Genomic DNA, 19095 nt, shown 5'->3' on the forward strand with positions numbered 1-19095 from the left:
TTAATCCACCTCGATGGACTCGCTCTCGTTCACTGGTTTGCACTCGTTGGGAAGTCGCTGGTGGCGGCTGAGCTGAGTGGCCTGTGTGAAGCTGCGATCACAACGCTCACACCTGTCACACACACATACACAAAATGTAGATATGAGACAGTGATTAGTTGAAGAGTCTGCATCGAGAGGATTACAGAAAACACAGTACTGTTGAAGAGAATGAAGATAGCACATGACACACACACACACACACACACACCTCCCAGTTAAGTCTAATATCCAATGACAGTGTGAAGTGTGTGTGTGTGTGTGTGAGGCCCAGTAGAGCAGAAAGCTTGTTGCCCTGATCTTCACAGCCTGACCACCAAATTATGTGCAGATGCACGCAGGCACGTACGCGCACACACACCTACACACACACACACACACACACCTACACACACACACACTCAGATATATCCAGGTCTGATTAAGCGGCATCACTGTCACTTTCAATAGAACAAGAGCAGAGAGGGGGCTTTTAGTCTGAGCAGGAGATGGGTTAGGGGGCAGTTAAATGTATATACATTTGTATGTGTGTGTCTACGGGGGCGGAGGGCTTCAAAGAGAAGGCTGTGTTGAGGTATTGAACCTAACAGCCCTGAAACAAGACGAACACGCTGTTAGATAGATAGGATGGGGGGGGTTAGATAAGGCAAGTGAAGCAGAGACATATTATTTTGGCCCACTGTGGACTGAACTAAAAGATCTATTACTGGCGTTTCTCTTCATTATATCTCTGGAGCACATTCTAAACCAACAGTCAGTATGATTGCAGTATGACTACGTTTGGTAAGTTGTGTTATCACTGTTTTAGTTACATTTGAAATCAATCTTTCCACACCCCAGCAGAAACGAGTAAATCATTGTTTTGAAAAATATCCAATGACATCTAGTCAGTCTAGTCCAGGGGACTCAAACTCCAATTGGTGGTTATCCAATGGTTCTTTTCTAGAAAAATTTAGAATTTGACCCTCTTTTCAGCATTTTTCAAAATCAAAAACCCAAAAGACATTCTTAAGACAGCATTCATTGAATAAAAAAATCAAAATCAATATAAAATAAAATAAAACTTGCGAGCCACATTAACATTAAACCTTCATAAATAATGGTGAGTTTGAGGCTGCTGGTCTATAGTACATCCAGCAGTGATACTGACAGCTCTGTTGCTTGTGTTTTTGTGACTGAGGGATTTAGCAAAGCTTTGTATTAATTTTTTAATAAGTCTGAAGAAGCTGTAGAAGGCTGCAAATGCGCCGCTTTCTGCTGACACACCTCCCAGCTAGAGATCCACTCAGGAAATGCATGATCAAGTAAACTGGAGGAATTATTTAGATGGTGGATTATTTAGGTGCTATATGTTCAGAATACAATTTGCCCTTTTAGGGTGCAAATTAGCTAGATTACTTTGCAACATGAACAAAAGTGGTAAAGTCTATATAGATATTTTTCTTTAACTGTATTACAGTATATGCAAAATTTAGGAACTGTAAATCTAACATATGGTTTGGTTTGGATGAGGACAAATTATATTTTACATGTCCAAGTAGTGTGTTTGACCATTTGCTTATAAATAGGGTGATTTTGGCCAATAATATGCTTAAGTGCAAAGTCACACTGGAAACTGTGCACAATAAATTGAATAAAAAAGGATTCTCCAGCCCCCTCAGGGACAAAAAAAACTTGAATTAAAATGCTCACATTGTGGTGAATTTGGAGATATACGTCTATATTAATGATTTAAATAAAGACTTTCTTAGAAATATATACACGCGAAAACAGTGTGCAATATGTTCACTGTTTCAATAAAGTCGATGGTACAGCATAACCTTGCATGAATGCATTGATAAAAATATATTACATAAAGGGGAGAATTTTCCTTGACAAAACGAAAGCCAAGTATTTAGGTTTATGTTTGTAAATATGGGGCATCTTATAGTCTTCTATAATCTCTCTGGAGAGACCTTCAGTGGATGGATCATCCATTTGAGGACTTTTCATTTAGTACATTTTCTCAAAGCACCAGAACACAGAACAGACCCCTTACTGATGTACGCTGCTCTGCCCTCGAGTCGATTCTTCCTGCTCTAATTTGTGCGCAAACTGACAAAACCACAACAGCCACAGATTTCAAAGCTCCTCTGAAGTTTCTCTGTCACATCGACTTATCCACCGGCGCAGACACAAGGACGCTTCTCCTGCAGAAAAAAAAAGAGCAAAGCTGGAACCGGGAGGCTGCAGTCGTTTACTGCCTGCTGCCTTTCTCAGCAGGGAAAAATAATGTTGAACACGTTGTAGTGACAAAATGACAAAGACAGCTTTAATTTCCTTGAAGCTCAGTGACGTTCCTGCATTACTCTTATCGCCGTCTTTTCTACGGAGTCAGAATGGGCAATAAATAAATACAGAATACAAACTGTGTTCCGTCAGAGATTGATCGGAACCAGAAACAGGCAGTAAAACGCAAGCGACTCATGAAGCTTAAGAGTTCTTGCCCTCTGTTTTTGGAGGACAAAGTCAACTTGGAATATTTTTTCTTTTCTCATTTCTTGCATTACTTTGCTTGACTATATCAGGCGTCACAACAGAAGTCTAAATGATGGCAGGAAAGAGGTGTTGATCTGTACGTGCAATATTCTGGTGGTCAAAGGAAGGATTTGAAGGGAATTTTTCATGCGTTAGAAATGGCGGTAATAATCTGTTTGAATTTACTTTATTTATAAGAGCAGGAGGAGGTGGTGAAAAAAAAAGGGGGAAGGCACAACAAATAACCTTTCAACAGCTGGGATGAGCTTCTCAAAGAACCCAATGACCTTAGGAACAGTCCTCATCCCCTCAGACTCTTCCTTTCCAACAGCGCTCCGGCTGCAGCCAAATGCTGCTGCCAAAAGAAGAAAGTGTCTTCATTCAGCAGGGTCTTCATGCGGTTCATAAATGATGCTATGGATTTAAAGAAAGGAAACATCTTTCACAAGCTTTTAGTTAATTTATTTAATCTGCTCGTGCCGAGGTGACAGCTGAGAGACTGTTCTGTTCATTGCTCTCCTTTCGGGTCCTTCCCAACAACAAGGAGGATTTAAGCACTTCTTCTGCAGTTCTGTGACCATAGAGCAGCAGCAGCAGCTTGACAGGCTCCACACAGTCCAGTGGGCATCAGCGCTGAAAAGGTGCCGATCACACAGAAAGCCTGCCTCCATCTCCTCAGCAGGAAAATAAAGTTGAACGTTTTCCTTCTGACAAAGTGACAGTGGCAGCTTTAATCTATTTGCTGCACCGTCCAATAGGAGATAACTCCCAGAGGCCATCGATCTGCTAAAGATTTCTGACGCCCGTCCATGATTGTCTTTGTCCCGCTCGGCCTCCACTGAGACTCTGAAATGCTGATGAAAAGGTTTGGAGTTTCCTCCGATTGCTTGTTAAGAACGCTGATCTGCTCTTACCAGATTTCTCCCTGGAGCTTGTCTGTTCACTTTTTACGTCATGATCTCTTGTTCCTCCACGGCCTTCCTCTCTCCTTTTCTATCTCGTTCTCACCCTTCTGCTCTCCACGTCAATGTTGAGTTCAGTTTTCTCTGATTGCTGATTAAGAACATTAATGTGTTTCACCCGGTTTACACCCCCCCCGACACGTGCCCTCTAGGATTGCGACACCGCAAATCTCTTATTTTACTTTCTTTAATACCTCTTACTCTTTTGACCTTTCCCCTGGTGTCACCCGCCTCACTCTTCCTGAATGCCGCCCTCCCCGTCCGCTGAGGGAATATTCATTGTCCTTCAACGCTGACAGGATGACAGCATGGCAGCCTGACAACAGCAGCTTCCAGAAAATCCTAATTGCACTGCGGTTGGCCTTCTAATTATGTCAGTCTGTGCTGGGTAAAAGATGGAAACGTGCATGTCTCGGCGTGCAGAGATTCATTACCAGGCTGCTAACTGCAATGACTGAGCTGCTTCTGTATTTACACTGAATGATGCTCTCGTCCACAGTGATTAGACAAGCAAAGATTTTTCTCTGTGAAGTTATTGGAATGTAGACAAAAGGTCTAAATTCACAGCCGCCATGACAGAAGAGACTCACAGAGAGACCACAAATAATGGAAGAACGATGCGACGTGCACACTTGTAAAAATTGTCTGGAAACATTGTAACAATAATAAAAAAGCGAAATATTAAATGTTTTATTAGTACAAGAGTTCAGTTTCCCCAGGTAAAATATCACTATTACTTATTTCAACTCCATTCAAATTAGTGTGGAAAGTCTTTCTTCAGTCTCTCATTTTCTCAGCAATTTGAGTTGTACGTATGGCTAATTATGACACCAACGCCTCTTAAAAGTCAGTCAGAGAAATTTTAAATGATAAAATTTATGTTTTCCTCCATCAAAACATGATTTTTAGAAAAAGTGACATCCCTGGTAGCTGCGATGCAAGCACCTGATAGCTATGGCGACAGAGACTCGTAATGGGAATGTCAGCTGGTGTTAAGTAAGAGTCATGGGTAAGTGGGTCTGCTCAGGCCAGCTGGAGTCTGCAGAAGGAGGGAAGGAGCAGGAGGTTGGGTGGGTTGGATGGTGGGGGTACTCACTGTTACTTACTTGAACGGCTTCTCCCCGGTGTGTGTGCGTATGTGGTTGTTGAGCGTTGTGGCACCGGCGAATGCACGGCCGCAGTAGCCACATTTGAAGGGTCGATCGCTCGAGTGCGTCACCACATGGTTCCTCAGATCTGACGGCTGAGAGAAGGACTGGGAGCAGTGGCCACACTGGTATGGTCTGAGACAGACAAAGGAGAATTAAAGACACGTGTGAACTGTGAAGACACAGACTTTGCTTGTTCCACATTTTGTCACAAGTTAATGGTGCATTAATCCTGCCTATTGTTTTAACATGAAGTCCTGCTTTTTTTGTTCATTAAATACTGTCTGTACTTTATTACAAATATTATAATTAACAAAACCGATACAGAATGCCCTTAGATGTAAAGAAAAATCATGGAAATATAGTAAGATACTCTACACAGGTCCTGTCATTAAATTCCTCTATTATGTTTCTCATACTATAATTAGCTTTTGTATTTAGAATACAAATAATTTGAAATGTATTTAAAATAAAATGTGAGGCTGTGATTCAAAACTCTTGAATAACCTTCAACCCCATAACCTCACACAAAAGAGGCAGGTGTTCTTATAACAAAAGTCCTATTTGGCCATATGTGATGCTATTAGACATATAGAGTCTTCCTTAAAATCATGTTGTTGTTTGTCTGTAGCAAAGTCAAATTCCTTAAAATTACTTAATTACTCCAAACTAGCAAAATTGCAGCAAATAAACAGTTTTAAACATTCATAGAAGTTTTAAGACACAAAACTAGGGGGAAGAGGCAAGTGATCATAATCTAAGCCGGTCTGTAAACACAGATAGTTTACACACACACACACACACACACCTACACACACGAGGGTGCTCTGGTAACCATGGCAGTGTGACCCTCATCAACAATACAGGCTGAGATCATGACTGAACCATCTATCACTGTGTGTGTATGTGTGTATGTGTGTTTATTTAAAGAGAATGAGATAGAACCAGTAAAAGAACAAGATGATAGAGATAGATATGAAGGGATTGTGTGTGTGTGTGTAGGTGTGTGTGTTCAGCTGGGGGCCTGCAGTGGGAGTGAATCTGAGTGGAACAAACAAGTAAACAATGGCTGTGTCCTGCTTCCATGCAGCAGCTGATCTAATCTTACACGGATTCTGTTATTGAGCTGAGAACTGAGAACCTCCTGTTAACATTTTCTCCTTATATTGCTTTAACTTCCAGGACTCTTCAGCGGGATCACGCTCTCTGCTCAGAGCGGGAGTTCCCGCTTCTCACCTCATTGTCTTCCCCACTCAATCCCATTTAAAGAGATTTCCTTGCAGGTAGCCAATTTATTCATGGGAAATACAGTTTTCATTCTTAGTCAGCACAGTCGTAATCAATCAAACACTCAATGACCTCTGGAGAACCACCGACGAGGAATTCCTCTCCTGATCACCACAGTCTGTGAAGGTTCTCAGTCATCGGACTTGAGGTAAATTACAAAGAGCAAAAACAAAGAACCAACTGGACTTGTTCAAGTTTGATAGAAGACGTGTCACCTCTCATGACTGGTAGAGGATCCAGATACTTGTACTCAACAGGAGTATTACGCTATGTTCACACTGCGGGCTGAAGTGACCCAAATTCAATTGTTTTGCCCCAATGCGACCTGTATCAGATCTTTTCAAATGCAACCCAGGCCACTTTGATATGTGGTCCTAAATCCGATACGTATCCGATCTTTTGCCATGCAACCTCAATCTGAACGGCCAGGTCGCATTTCTCCGACCTACACGTCACTGATACGCAACATACATACAGTACATGCATCTACTGTACGTATTGTGCGAATCCGCATCTACATGTTATTTTTGTATTTATGTTGTAGGTAGCAATATAATTCAATGCATGAACATTTAAAATGTGATCAGATATTTGTTCAAAAGATTTTCATTTTATCTTTGCGTCAGTTTGCAATTTTTTCTTGCAGAACTTCTTCAGCTCAAGGATTCCTGATACGAGGTGGTTCTGCTACATTTCTATTGGATCAGAAATCTGACATTGACTTGGAACATTTCTGCTTTCCATTCTTTGGTAAACTGACTTGTGCATCATATTGCAGAGCGTATTTTTGTTGGTGCTCGACCGACCCTTGCTTGTCTTTGTTTTCATGAACTTGAGTTCGTCACGGTCCTGTAGCAATTATTCATTCTGGTACTGAGGAAGTAAAGCAGACCCAAACCGTTACACTGCCATCACATTTCCTTTCACAGCTGGCATGATGATCGATGTTGAAATGTGGGCCTTGATTTGCGCCTAAAGTGAAAAGTTCCACTTTGGATAAATTCAACCACAGATAAAAATGATCATTTTACAGAATGGCCTTCATTTCCTGTCACACACCATTCCTGTTAAGGCCTTGAATGATGGTAGACTCATGAATACTAACATTAGGCAATGCATGAGAGGACTGTAGACCTTTAGATCTTCCTCTGAGCTCCTCTGAGTCGCGACCTGCTCATGATTGCCTTGCTCATGGAATGATTTTTGGCAGGCGACTGCCTGACAGCGGATTGAAAAAGTCCACCTCAGAAATGATGCTTCCAATCATTGAAAAAAAACGACTTTCTGTCTGAGCTCTGCAGGAATTTCTTTCGACGTCACACATCCAAAACTACTCGAGATTCACGTATGTCTTCCTGCAAATACATTTAATGATGAAAAACCTCATAAAAAAAAAAGAAAGAAAAGAATTAAAATACTTTGTGTTATTTGTTTTGCAGAGGTCCTCTTAAGGACTTGAATGAAGATGTGATCCGATTGTGTGTCCTGCCTGCAGTTGGAAAATAATGAGATTACTATTCTCAGACCAATAAGACCAAAAGTCCTGACAACTGCATGCTACAAATAGGTAAACAGTCCAGAACAAGAATGAAACAAATAGACCAACATCTTCACCAATCCTATAAATCACAAACACCTACTGTACACTGAGAGGATGTGGAGAACACAAAACACACACTCACTTGAAAACAGAGGAAAAGTAATAAGTGTATAATAGTGTAATATAAAATCGAAAAATTCTCACTTGCAGTTTTCCACATAAAAGACGTCTCGTCTTGGGGGTCGGCTCATTTATCAAACGGCGAGTCTATAAGTTCACGCCTCAGTGGGTCGCACCACTATTTATTAGGTGGGTTTTCTATGAAGAGCCGCATTGATTGTGAATAGTTTAAGTTGATGAATGTGTGGATATTATTTATTAAGGCAGCAAGCCGCGAGATTAATGCCCAGTTATTGTTTACTACAGTGGAGAGAGGAAGGAGGAGGCGATGAAGCATAAACACCTCCATAGTACACACACACAGATGTGTGCGGATATGCAAACTTAAGTATCGCCATCCACAAATGAGCTTTTGTGCAGAAAAAAAATGTCATCACACAAACGACTGAATTACTTAACGCATAAGTTAGGGTTTAATTTAGGCCTCAACCTCCACCTAATAGTTTGACTAGAACGTATTAATTACATTTTGACCCGTCCTTCTGTTAACCAAAAGCAAGACAGGAAAAAACATTCTCACAATGTTTTTCCTGTCACATTTCCAAATATGAGAGGACACTCTGTCTTACATGATGCAGAATGTAACTTCTTTTCTTTTAACTTCTTTTCACTTTTTCATTCCCTGACAACAGATGACCAAATGAAATGCAGCTTTTCCTTAAGGAGACTCATATTTGACTCTGTGCTTTTTTTTTTTTTTTTTTTACATTTACAGTTATTGGGATATTAAATATACACAAGATAAATTATTATTAAAGTCGTTGGATATTTGTCAGTAACTATCACTTATACTTCCGATCTTACAGCTGATGATGTAAATGTCTCTCGACTCTGCATGTTCACAGTCTCCATTCTCTCAGGTATTTTCACTGTGCTGCCAACTGAGCATCTCTTGGTGCCCGTTAGCATCGAGCAGTCATTCAGTCTGACACTGTTACAGCCACATTTGTTCAGAGTCAACATCACACCAGACTAGCAAAAACACGAGATAGGTGCTTGGATTTGGTTCACAGGCAAACTAATAATACTTAGCTTGGATGGCCAATGGGAGCAGGACCGTCTGCTTGGCTGTTCCCGCTCAGCCTGGCTTCTGTGTCTGCAGCATCTATAAAGTGACTCACTTTCAACATGTCTGCAAAAATGCGGTTCGGGACAATAAACCTCGCATCGCCTTTCAACACGGCATGTGGTAACAGCAACAGCGTCGGTGTCAACGTGCCGCTTTTAACACACGAGCTGATGAAAGAGGCGGTGTGTGCGTGAGTTCCAAACTGCATGCCAACCAGCTCCTCTTTGCTCCAGTTATTAAGACTATATGGGAATTTTCTGGGCCCCAAAAACATGCTGTCATTTCATCAGCGGGAGTTCAGAGGTCGGGAAGATGGCTGTGAGCTGGGAGAGTTTGACTGGCAGAATTTAGAAACGGTTGTTTGCACGTGAAACAAAATACAAATAAAAAATAGGCAAGCTAAGGCTAAAAGTTGTGTCAGATCACTGGAAGATAGGCAGTAATTAGAATCAGACTGGCACCTCATTGTACCTGCAGTGTGAACGTTTATTCTTAAATGGAGGAGTATTTGTTTTTGAACTGTAGAAAGTACTTTTTGGTTGTAGTGAGTGTGTGTTTGCGGCATGTAGTGGGTTGACTGACCCGGGTGGAGCCGGTTAAATCCATACAGCGTTATAGCTGCGCAGTGAGGACGACCGACCGCCTCATATGAAGACATTATCCCCCAGAGAGGAGCAGCGATAAATCACTGCTTCCACCTCGTCAATATACAATCAATGGCTCTCTGACCTCTCACAATCCCTTACACACACACACACACACACACACAGCATGTCTGTAAGCAGACATCCAAGGACAAATAAAAAACGTAAAATTACCGGTAACTTGAATGCAAACACTTCAAACCGTCTTTCCCTCCATCCTCTATCTGTTTTTTTTTTTGTTTTTTTCTGCCTTTCTTCCTGTCTCGCTGTGTTTCTCCCCCCCCCCCCCCCGCTCTCTTTGACTGTATTGACCAAACTATTAAAGCAGAAAGCTCGCATAATGTCTTCTCATCAACCAATTGAAGTCATGAAATGGACCCAGAACAAAAAAAAAGCAAGCTACCAGCCAACATGGTGTCATCGCAGAATGCAGCTCCCTTCCTGTAAGTCATCCTTAGAGTGTTGCAACAGAAAACAATTACCGGCTATTGTTTGAGATCTTTGTCAGGACCCAGCGCTCAACAGCAAAATCAAACAGAAGCTTGCAGCGGGTTTCTCGTTCTTGACAAGAAGAAAAAAGAGGTACAAGAGTTTGTCTAAAAAATTACATTAAAGAAGATAATCACAAATTAAACCAAAGCACACTCAAGTCCATTGTGTGTAAGAACGCTTCTTCGACCTCATTTTAAACATGTTTCTGATCTATGTAAATGCACATCAGACACAAAAGTGCGTCTTTATTGCAGTGGGAAACATGGCAGAGACAAATACACTTTAAAGGAATTTCTTCGAGTCCGTCCATCATCGTGATGGATCGTTATTCGTTACTCCTGCGGCTACACAATGTAAAAGAGAATAAAGTCATTTCTCCAAACATCTGTGTGTCCAGCAGGGACAACACACATCTGTGTTAGTGTTAAATGCAAATATATCCTCACTGTTGAGGGATAAATCTCCTGCATGTCAGAGGCCTGGCAACACAGAGAAGCAGTCTTGTTTAGGTCTAACACTCACTTTGAATTAATTGTTATTGTGTATTTTCTTAACTCACAAAGAAGTAAAGGAAGTTTTAATTTTTGTATTTTGGTAAACTTGTTAATAAACCTTTTTAGGGGGTTCATATATGTAAGGAATGAACTAGCCTTGTTTATATTTCTCATAATTCACAAGATTACATTAGTAAAAGAGTAATGTAATACTTTCATTTAACACTAAAGGTACTGAACAGATGTATGCTGAGCCCCGAGTACCCCCGAGGGCCACAGAACTGCTGGATGGTTGAAAAAAACCCCGCAAAATGTAGATTTAATTCGGATAGAAATCCAGTACATAATGATGCATATATTCAAACAGCTGTAAACTTCCTGTTCTTTGATTGAAAAGCACGATTACATCCATAAACACATCCATTAATTATTCATAAACAACATCATCCACCAGAATGAGACCCGACCAGTGATCAAAGTGTCAGCAAAAGCACTCCATCTACAGTAAAAAACGCTACTGATCGGTTTAAACACCAGCGCGCTAAACGCAGCAATCATGACATCAGCGGTTATTAATTGCGCTCATAGTAGTGGCTTGTTTGGGATTTCTTTTGCAGTAGTGGAAACAAAGTCCGTTTCTGTTGGAACTTCCTTTGTTCCTTCATCCCTCATCGCCGTCACAAAACAGCATCCTGCGCCCCAACACCATTTAAAGCTGAATCAAAGGACCCTCTAATGCCTCACTGACATAAACAGACGGCTCCTCCGATGATGGATGTTTACCACAATGACACAGGGGCGAAAAATTAAACAGAAGATGAAAAAGTTCAGAAAGAGAAACACTCAGCAGAAAGAGATGGAGCTGAGAGGAGGTGTGTGTGTGTGTGTGTGTGTGTGTGTGTGTGTGTGTGTTGGAAGCAAGAGCCATTAGTCTTTAGCTTCAAATATTCCCATCAAGTAAACATCAATAAATATGTAGGAAGGGAGGGGGAGAGAAGCGTTAAGAAATCAAGAAGGGAAAGACAGAGGGGCAATGGGACGAAAGCCGGACTCCTTCACGCGCATTCAAGTCAACGCGGTTTAGCGTCTGAAGACTGAAAGAAGAAAGATCTGTTCAAAGAGGAAACAGATCACTGTGGCAAAAACCTTTTGTTTGTCGAAATGAGAACCTAAAAGCCCAGTAGAACCTCCATAAGAACCACCTGAAAGGAGAATGGCAAAGGTTTCTTCATGACACGAAACACCTAAAATAGCCAGTTACTGCCAGCCTCTAACAGAACCCCAAGACTCTGAACAACAGTTACAAGAACCCATGACTGTGGCAGCATCCTAACGGTGGACTACAACCCCCTGCAGGACTCCGCATCACGCCGCATCACGCCGCATCACGTCGCATCACTCTCCAGTTACCACAAGAACCTCCTAAACCAGCGCTTGAACCCCGTAATGGACTTATAATGTAATGTAATGCTGTAATGCTATATTAACTACGTCTTTAGTATGTTTTGATATATTAAATATTCAAAGGGAACATTCCAAGGCTCGAAATTAACTTTCCAAATTGATCTGACTTTCCAGTTCAGAACAATTCTTGGACTATTTGCCGGTTGGTCTGCTAAATGCTCTGTGATGTGTAACCGTATGAGGCGCTGACTGACGGCATGTGAAGGTCTGCTTTTCTGCTAACTAAAAATAAATGATCTAATCTGATCTTGGGTTAGAGTGTGGGGGGGGGGGGGGGGGATTCATCTGAGTCCATAGAATTGTGAGGTGCAGTTGGTGCCGGGACTCAGATCTGTTTGGCTTGTTCAGCTGAATTTGATCTGCTCCTCTGTCCCATAAAACCTTCCTATTGACAGGCAGCTCCACATCGACCCCCCTTCTCTCCTCCCAATCCAGCCCACATTTTTCTTCCCTATGAGTATTAGTTTATTGAATAAGTGGCATCTGTTTTCCTGGCCCCGTCACCGCAAGGCGAGGTATTTCTCACTGACGCACAGCACTGATTTATACGCTGTTCTGACTCTCCCCGCAAAAAATAAAGCTAAGCAAAAAAAATCCAATACATCCTCTGTCCTCCTAACACACACACTCACACACACACACACAGAAAACACCCATCTTCTTCATCTCATCTTCATCCATGCTTTGTATAATTAAGTTGGCAGATGTTATCCACACTCAAACACTTTATACGCTCTTCACTTATATTAACGCTCACTGCTCTGTCAACAGATAATGTATTGTAATGTAATGTCCCACAGCTAAGTCTGAAGTACATTGAAGTACACCCAGTACTTTTAGTAACGTGGGACAAAAATATTAAACAGCATTTTGTTGGGCCGTTATATTGCAATGATTTATGTAGACATTTACAACACATTTGATTTAAGATCATGAAGATTCATGTAGGGCGGCACGGCGGCGCAGTGGGCAGCGCTGTTTCCTCAGAGCGAGAAGGTTCCGGGTTTGATTCCTTTCTGTCCGACGTTTTTATGCTCTCCTTGTGTCTGTGGAGGATCTCTCTGACTTCCCAAAACATATGAATTAGATTAATCTGTTATGTGAATGTTTGTTTTCCCGTGTCTACTTGTGTACCAAGGAGCATTACCAGGAAAGGAAGGGAACGCTGGGAACGAAGGAGGAGCTTTGTATAAAGAGTAATGATGTCCAATGTAATCAAAAGTCAATACTGACTCATTTTACGCCAAGTAACTGCTGAAACCTCTCAATATGTGAGTCACCACCGCTGAACTAAAGCGCTGCTCTCTCAAAAGAGGCCTATTGATGGAGGGACGATCAGATTCTCGGACCTTACTAACTGCTGCACTGTCTCACTATGATCTGTGGATGCAAGAATAAGCAGAAGGGACATGAAAGACATGGCTGGTGAGACTCACAGCAGTTGTAAATGGTGTCTAATTCTCCCTACAGTTCCTCATCCACATATGTTGTTTTATTGTGGCCAGCTAAGGTAGTGGAGGTGGTATGTCCAATGTCCAATGTTTAAGTCTTTTGTTCATTCTGCAGTCAAAGACGGCAGCATTATCATTATTATTGTGAGAAGACAGCCAAATCTATTGAACATTTTAGCATGATCGGGATGATCATATCGGGATGCAATGACCGAAGCGAGCATTAACATTCATATGGAACAAATGGTCTTATCAAATACTGTCTTACTTGTCTGGATTCTGTGGACAGACGTGCATCTGCAGCAGTATCCTCTGGGTGAAGGTTTTGAAGCACTGGCCACACTTCCATAGATGCCAGTCACTAAAATCACTGCTCAGCTGGCTGGTGGAGGTTGGGCTTGCCAGGATTCGCTGGTTCTTTGACGCCAACTGGGCAAAACTTGAGTCAGACTGAAGGCCAACCCCGACCTTGTCCAACAGGGAAAAATTCTTAGAGCAGGGTGAATGTGGGAAGACCATGGAACGCATGAGGGTGGAGGCGGGCGTGGAAGACGAGGAAGAGGAGGAAGACGAGGAAGACGAGGAGGGCTTCCCATTCTTGCTGAAGGATTGTAGGGACTCTTGCCTGGTCATGGCTTCCACTACAGTGCCTGGGACATTTACTGGAAATAAGCAAGCAAGCAACAAAAAGAGAGAAAAAACAGAAATCATTTGGTTATGCAAGTATTTGTTCAAGAGAATGGGTTTTGAAAATGAATAAACTCCACTATCGTGAGGTGAAGGACACTTTACCTGTAGATATAAACTCTTGTTAGTGCAGATGCAAGCAAATTCAGTAGAGCCAGAAATATTTTTAGTAATGCCATGTAATTTATTAATGATGTTCTGCATCTGCTCGGAACAATTCCCCATCATGGCAGTCTGGGCATGTCCAAGAAGAGATCATGCAGGAGGTCTCACCACATACCGGAGCGATTGCACTGTATCTGTGCCTTTGTTTGTTATCTCTATGAAGAGCTAGAGGTTATGGTTTCGAGAAAAGAAAAACAAGTAGGCTGGCTGGACCTGCTGAATTATCAGACTTAGAGCAAAACCACAAGTCAAATAGGTGCTAAATACAAGAAAGATATCCCCTGCCTGTCGCCACCGCAAACCAGCTCTATATAAATTATGAAAATGAAGAGACATTTTGACCAATTCTGCCAGCATGCATTCAAACAAATTATGAAGTGGCCATGTTATTTCTGCTGCCAGGCCAAATGCTGCCTGTGTGCTCTGACGAATACAATCATTTTAATGTTGTTGGAAACCACAATGTTCTGAGGCCAGTTCTCGCAGGCTAGTCCAGGAAAATAAGTAGCTCTTAGTCCCAGTGAATGGAATGATTCTGTTTGTTAGCTCAGCTACTGTGACATGCTGTTCCTTTCTTTGACTGCACAAGTTTTGTGAACTGCAGCTCAGGCTCGGGGCCCAAACTTTCTGTTTTCGGTGGCTTACCACAGGATAGCGGCCCCAGAGAGCTTCGTTTTACTTGGACTAACCCCAATACAGTATAAAATTTCATGTAACAATTAAAATCATTCATCATTCATCTTCTTGAAGATGAGACAATCCTAATCGTCTGCAGCCACTTATACGAAATACGGGTCGAAGAGAACCCTTGCAGACAAGAGGAGAACATAAAAACTCTGCAGAGATATGGAATCAAACCCAGGACCTTCTTGCTGTAAGGCAACTGCGCTACAATCTACGCCACCGTACTGGCCAAATAAAATGCTACTACTACTGTTACTATCACAATCACTTCATGACTTACCTTTGCAGCGTCATATACTAGAGCACACGCTATATTTATTGATTCCAGTTTGAACAATCATGATGGCATGTTTATTTATTGTGAGACACATTCTGTTTCTTAGTTGTTCTGTTTTGATCAGTGCTTCATAGCAAAAAAATAATATGTGAGCCAAAAAAGCTGGCAGGATAACTTTATTAACAATAGACGCAGATACAGGCTAAGTGTTGCTGATGAATTAAGTGAATAAAACAGTCAAGTAAGATGATATTAGCAAAAATAAAGGATTATGTGAAAGTGTACAAATTATATTTTGGGTGAGCCAGCTGTCCTCACTTGACCCAGAAATCAGCTGTGTTCTGTTCAGTGGCCTGGCGGCTACATGACAGATGTGGACCCCATAATTCTTCATTCTGTTTGGCGAGACATTAAGAAGGCTTGTCTGTCTGTAACTCGCTGTGGACGGTTTCACTTTACACTCTGTAAAACTGGTTTGTTTGGAAAGTCTTGACATGCAGATTAGCAAGTGATTTACTCTTCAGCATACCACATATGAGTCATTTTCTGTTTCCTAAACTTAATCAACTATTAAACTGGTGAATGTTTGGTTTAGAAAGCAACATTTTACTTGACTAAAACTGACACTTTTCCAAGAAAAATATGTTGCGTTTTTACCAATTTTCCCTCCTCCTCCAAATGCCCTGCTGCAGATATACAGTTCTTGGGCTCAGACATCATAACCGTTTTCCATCCTTCATCATTTCACCTCTGCTATCAGGCCACCAGGCTCCATTGATCCTCTAATAACCTTACGAGAAGATAATTACACCATCTGTAAGTTGCCCGACAGCAATATTGACGCCCGCGTTACTTGCTGCTCTCTAACACTTTCATTTTGCAACAAACATCGCATAGAAAAAAAAATGCAAGTCAATATGGTTTGGACTTCACGTGAAATGCATCATCAAAATGGGAGAATTATGCAGATGCATTTTGCAACATTGCAGCGTCTGTGTTTTCCTTCTTCGTAAGGGCGTGTTCTCCTCCAGAGAGGTGTGACATGAATACGAACTCGTCACATGCTACGGCCTTAATGATGAGGGGGAGAGCAAGTTTTAGAAGTAACTTGTCAAGTGTTTGAGCCTGAAGAGAGAAAGAGTCAACCTGATCAATCAGTTCCTTCCTCATTTTATATATTTTATCTTCCTTATTATGTATTGCTGCCTCTTTCTCCCATAATAACTCCAAAACCAGCAACATAATCTGAATTTTGACTCATGATACTTTCCAAGGAAGGTCAGTTCCTTGGAAAGATGTGCATTCTTTATCTCACAGAAATCTAATCTTATTTTTGAAAGTGTCTCAATATTTTCTGCAAACACTGCAGTTTTTAACAAACCTTGCATAAACATTATGGAATAGTGAATGTGTTGGGGATTATTTTCAGTGGTATCAATCAATCAATATTGATTAGTTTTAAGTGAAAAAAGTATGTGTGCTTGATAACACCAAATGCTGTCGCTTGCATATGTTGAAGTCCGTTATTTTACAGTGATGTTTTACATTTACACAGTTACCCTGTGACTGCAGAGACCTCTTTGTGTCCTTGCTTCCAGTAAGCGTCTCTCCATCTCCGTCTCTTAACTGGAGTGAGGTATTGTTTAGATTGTGTTGCCAAAGCTGTGTTAGTGATCAATAATGATAAGTTAGATAATAAAGTCTAAAATCGATGGAGGCAATTATAATGACGGTAATAATAATATGTCAAATAAAGTAGCGTTGTGAATGAATTCAGAGCAGGGCAGCAAAGAGGAGCTCACTGCAGAGGCAGAATGAATGTCTTCTGTCTTTCTTTCACTCATCTTCTCCTCTCTGTCCTCTTCTGAACTCTTCAACCCTCCTTTTCTGTTCACTTTGCATCTCTGTAATCCGTCCTTTACACAGTTCAGTGCAACCATTAATTTTTCCTCCTTGCTCTTCACCTTTTGTTATTTTTACTTTTCTCTTCCGCCTTTTTTTCATTCCTAGCGTGTCTTGTCTACAGAGCCATTTTCTCCTCCCTCCTTTCACTCTTCTCTACTTTTAGTTATGTCTCTCTTACTCACATTGTTGTCTCGTGTTTGTTGTCCTCACTCTCACTCTCTCTCTTTTTAACTTCCTACATGAACAAAAGGCTTCTCCTTTGTGTTGTTCTTTCGTTCTGGAATAGTTTGGAGAACAGACAGAAAGGAGAATTAGACCAAACACAAAGTAGGCAAGGAAAAACAAGGGTGTTCTAAGAAGAACAGGAGGAAGACAGTGAGGCGTCCCACTGCAGGGATTGTTTGTCTGTCCCTGCACATGTTTTATTTGTTAGGTGGTGGTAAGGCTGCACAGCATCAGGCCGACAGGCTGTGATTGGATGAAACATGCATCAGTAAACATTCAGAGGGTGTGTTTGCTCTGAAATAGTATAAGTCTATGGAAGATGCTTATTACCTCCGCCGAGGAAGTTGTTTTCTCCGGGGTTGGTTTTTCTGTCTGTTAGCAACTTACCACAAAACGTTATGGAAGGATCTTGATTACATTTTCAGGAATTGTTGGGAATCTTACCAGGAAGATTAAATTAGCATTAACATTTGCACATTAACATTACGCACCTGTTACACATCTGTTGTGAGATGTGGATGCGTGTGTGTGTGTGTGCGCGCGCAGCCGGAGCGAAAGGAAAGTGAGTGGAAGAGAGAGAGAGAGAGAGGGGGCGTGTTAGGAAGGGAGGGACAGAACGAGGAGAGAGACGGAGATATATAGATAGAGGAAAAGGGAGGCTTGTTTTTGAGTGCAATTAAGAATAAAGAGCATCAGTAATTCAGCACGTCTGGCGTCCTGTATTGCTGCAATTCAGCCCTCTCCCCCAGCGTGAAGAAGTCGGGAGGTTAACCCCGGAGGACAAGCTGCCCCCCGGCCCTGGAGAAGACGTCTCCCCGGTGTCTCCCAACCAAGGTTCGGAGACCAGGACCGGAAAGGTTTAACATTGGCGACCACGAAGGGACCCTCACGCTGCAAAACGAGGGGTGAGCAGCAAAATAAAAGGACGAGTGAAGCCGAGTGACTGCAATAAACTGTGATAGCAGCGTAGCTAAGCTAGCACGACAATGGCGGCCTCTCGCTATCCTCCCGATTATTACGGTCAAGAAACAAACCATTCAAACCCGTTCATGTCGCTAGCCACTTCTCAAGACAATGAACGACGTTCTTTGGAAGCTTACGGACGCACGGACGGAAGATCATGCGAACATTATAACCCATTTCGGTGTGATGAAACCTGCGCTAACGCTAACGCTAGCGCTAATGCTAACGCCAACGCACGTGTTGATGGAGAAGACCTGTTCGCTCCCGTTGTCAGTCCCGCTCAGTTTTCCCCTAGAAACCCCTTTGCCAGTGCCCACATGGGAAGTTTTGTGCATAGCACACCAGCTACCTCCAAGCCAGATGCTAGCACGCTCCCCCTGATATACCCAGAAGAGAGGGTTAAACATGGACATTCCCCATCGAGCCATTCCCATGATTTATCTCCACATAAAAGTCGCTATGTGCCCCATCAGTCTCCTCCATCAGACAGTGATGAGGACTACGACTCCAGAGAGAGAGTTCCCACTCTCCATCCTGGCCAGTATGACGGCAGCACGCCATGGAGAGAGTTTCTGCACAGGTTTGAGGGCTGCGCCGAGGCGAATCACTGGTCAATAAAGACAATGGCCATTCAGCTGAAATTTAACCTTGTTGGAGCTGCAGGCGCCATCGTCTACAGAAACCCTCGCTCATCCAAATGGGACTACCGCCGCCTGCTGGAGGAACTCGAAACTGCATACGGCCCCTCTTCAGATCACGCAGCGGTCGTGGCGGTGGAGCTGAGGCGAAGAGTTCGCAAGTCGGGTGAGGCTCTTCATGTGTTCAGAGACGATATTTATGGGAAAGTAGCTGTGGCTTATGGTAATTGGTCTGAGGCTGAACAAGATGCTATAGCTGTTGAA

General features: G+C 42.2%; 1 protein-coding gene across 1 annotated transcript in view; it reads right to left on the reverse strand.

The window, feature by feature from the left end:
• The window catches only part of prdm6 (PR domain containing 6), a 61214-nt gene continuing 42119 nt past the window's right edge, over window positions 1-19095 (reverse strand). The window contains exons 7-9 of the mRNA XM_068738806.1: window positions 13556-13949; window positions 4625-4801; window positions 1-112 (exon numbers count right to left, since the gene is read on the reverse strand). Of these exons, the coding sequence (XP_068594907.1) occupies window positions 1-112; window positions 4625-4801; window positions 13556-13949 (683 nt within the window). The remainder of the gene's footprint in view (window positions 113-4624; window positions 4802-13555; window positions 13950-19095) is intronic.

The sequence above is a fragment of the Brachionichthys hirsutus genome, chromosome 4 (genome assembly GCF_040956055.1).
Source record: "Brachionichthys hirsutus isolate HB-005 chromosome 4, CSIRO-AGI_Bhir_v1, whole genome shotgun sequence".
NCBI lineage: Eukaryota > Metazoa > Chordata > Actinopteri > Lophiiformes > Brachionichthyidae > Brachionichthys > Brachionichthys hirsutus.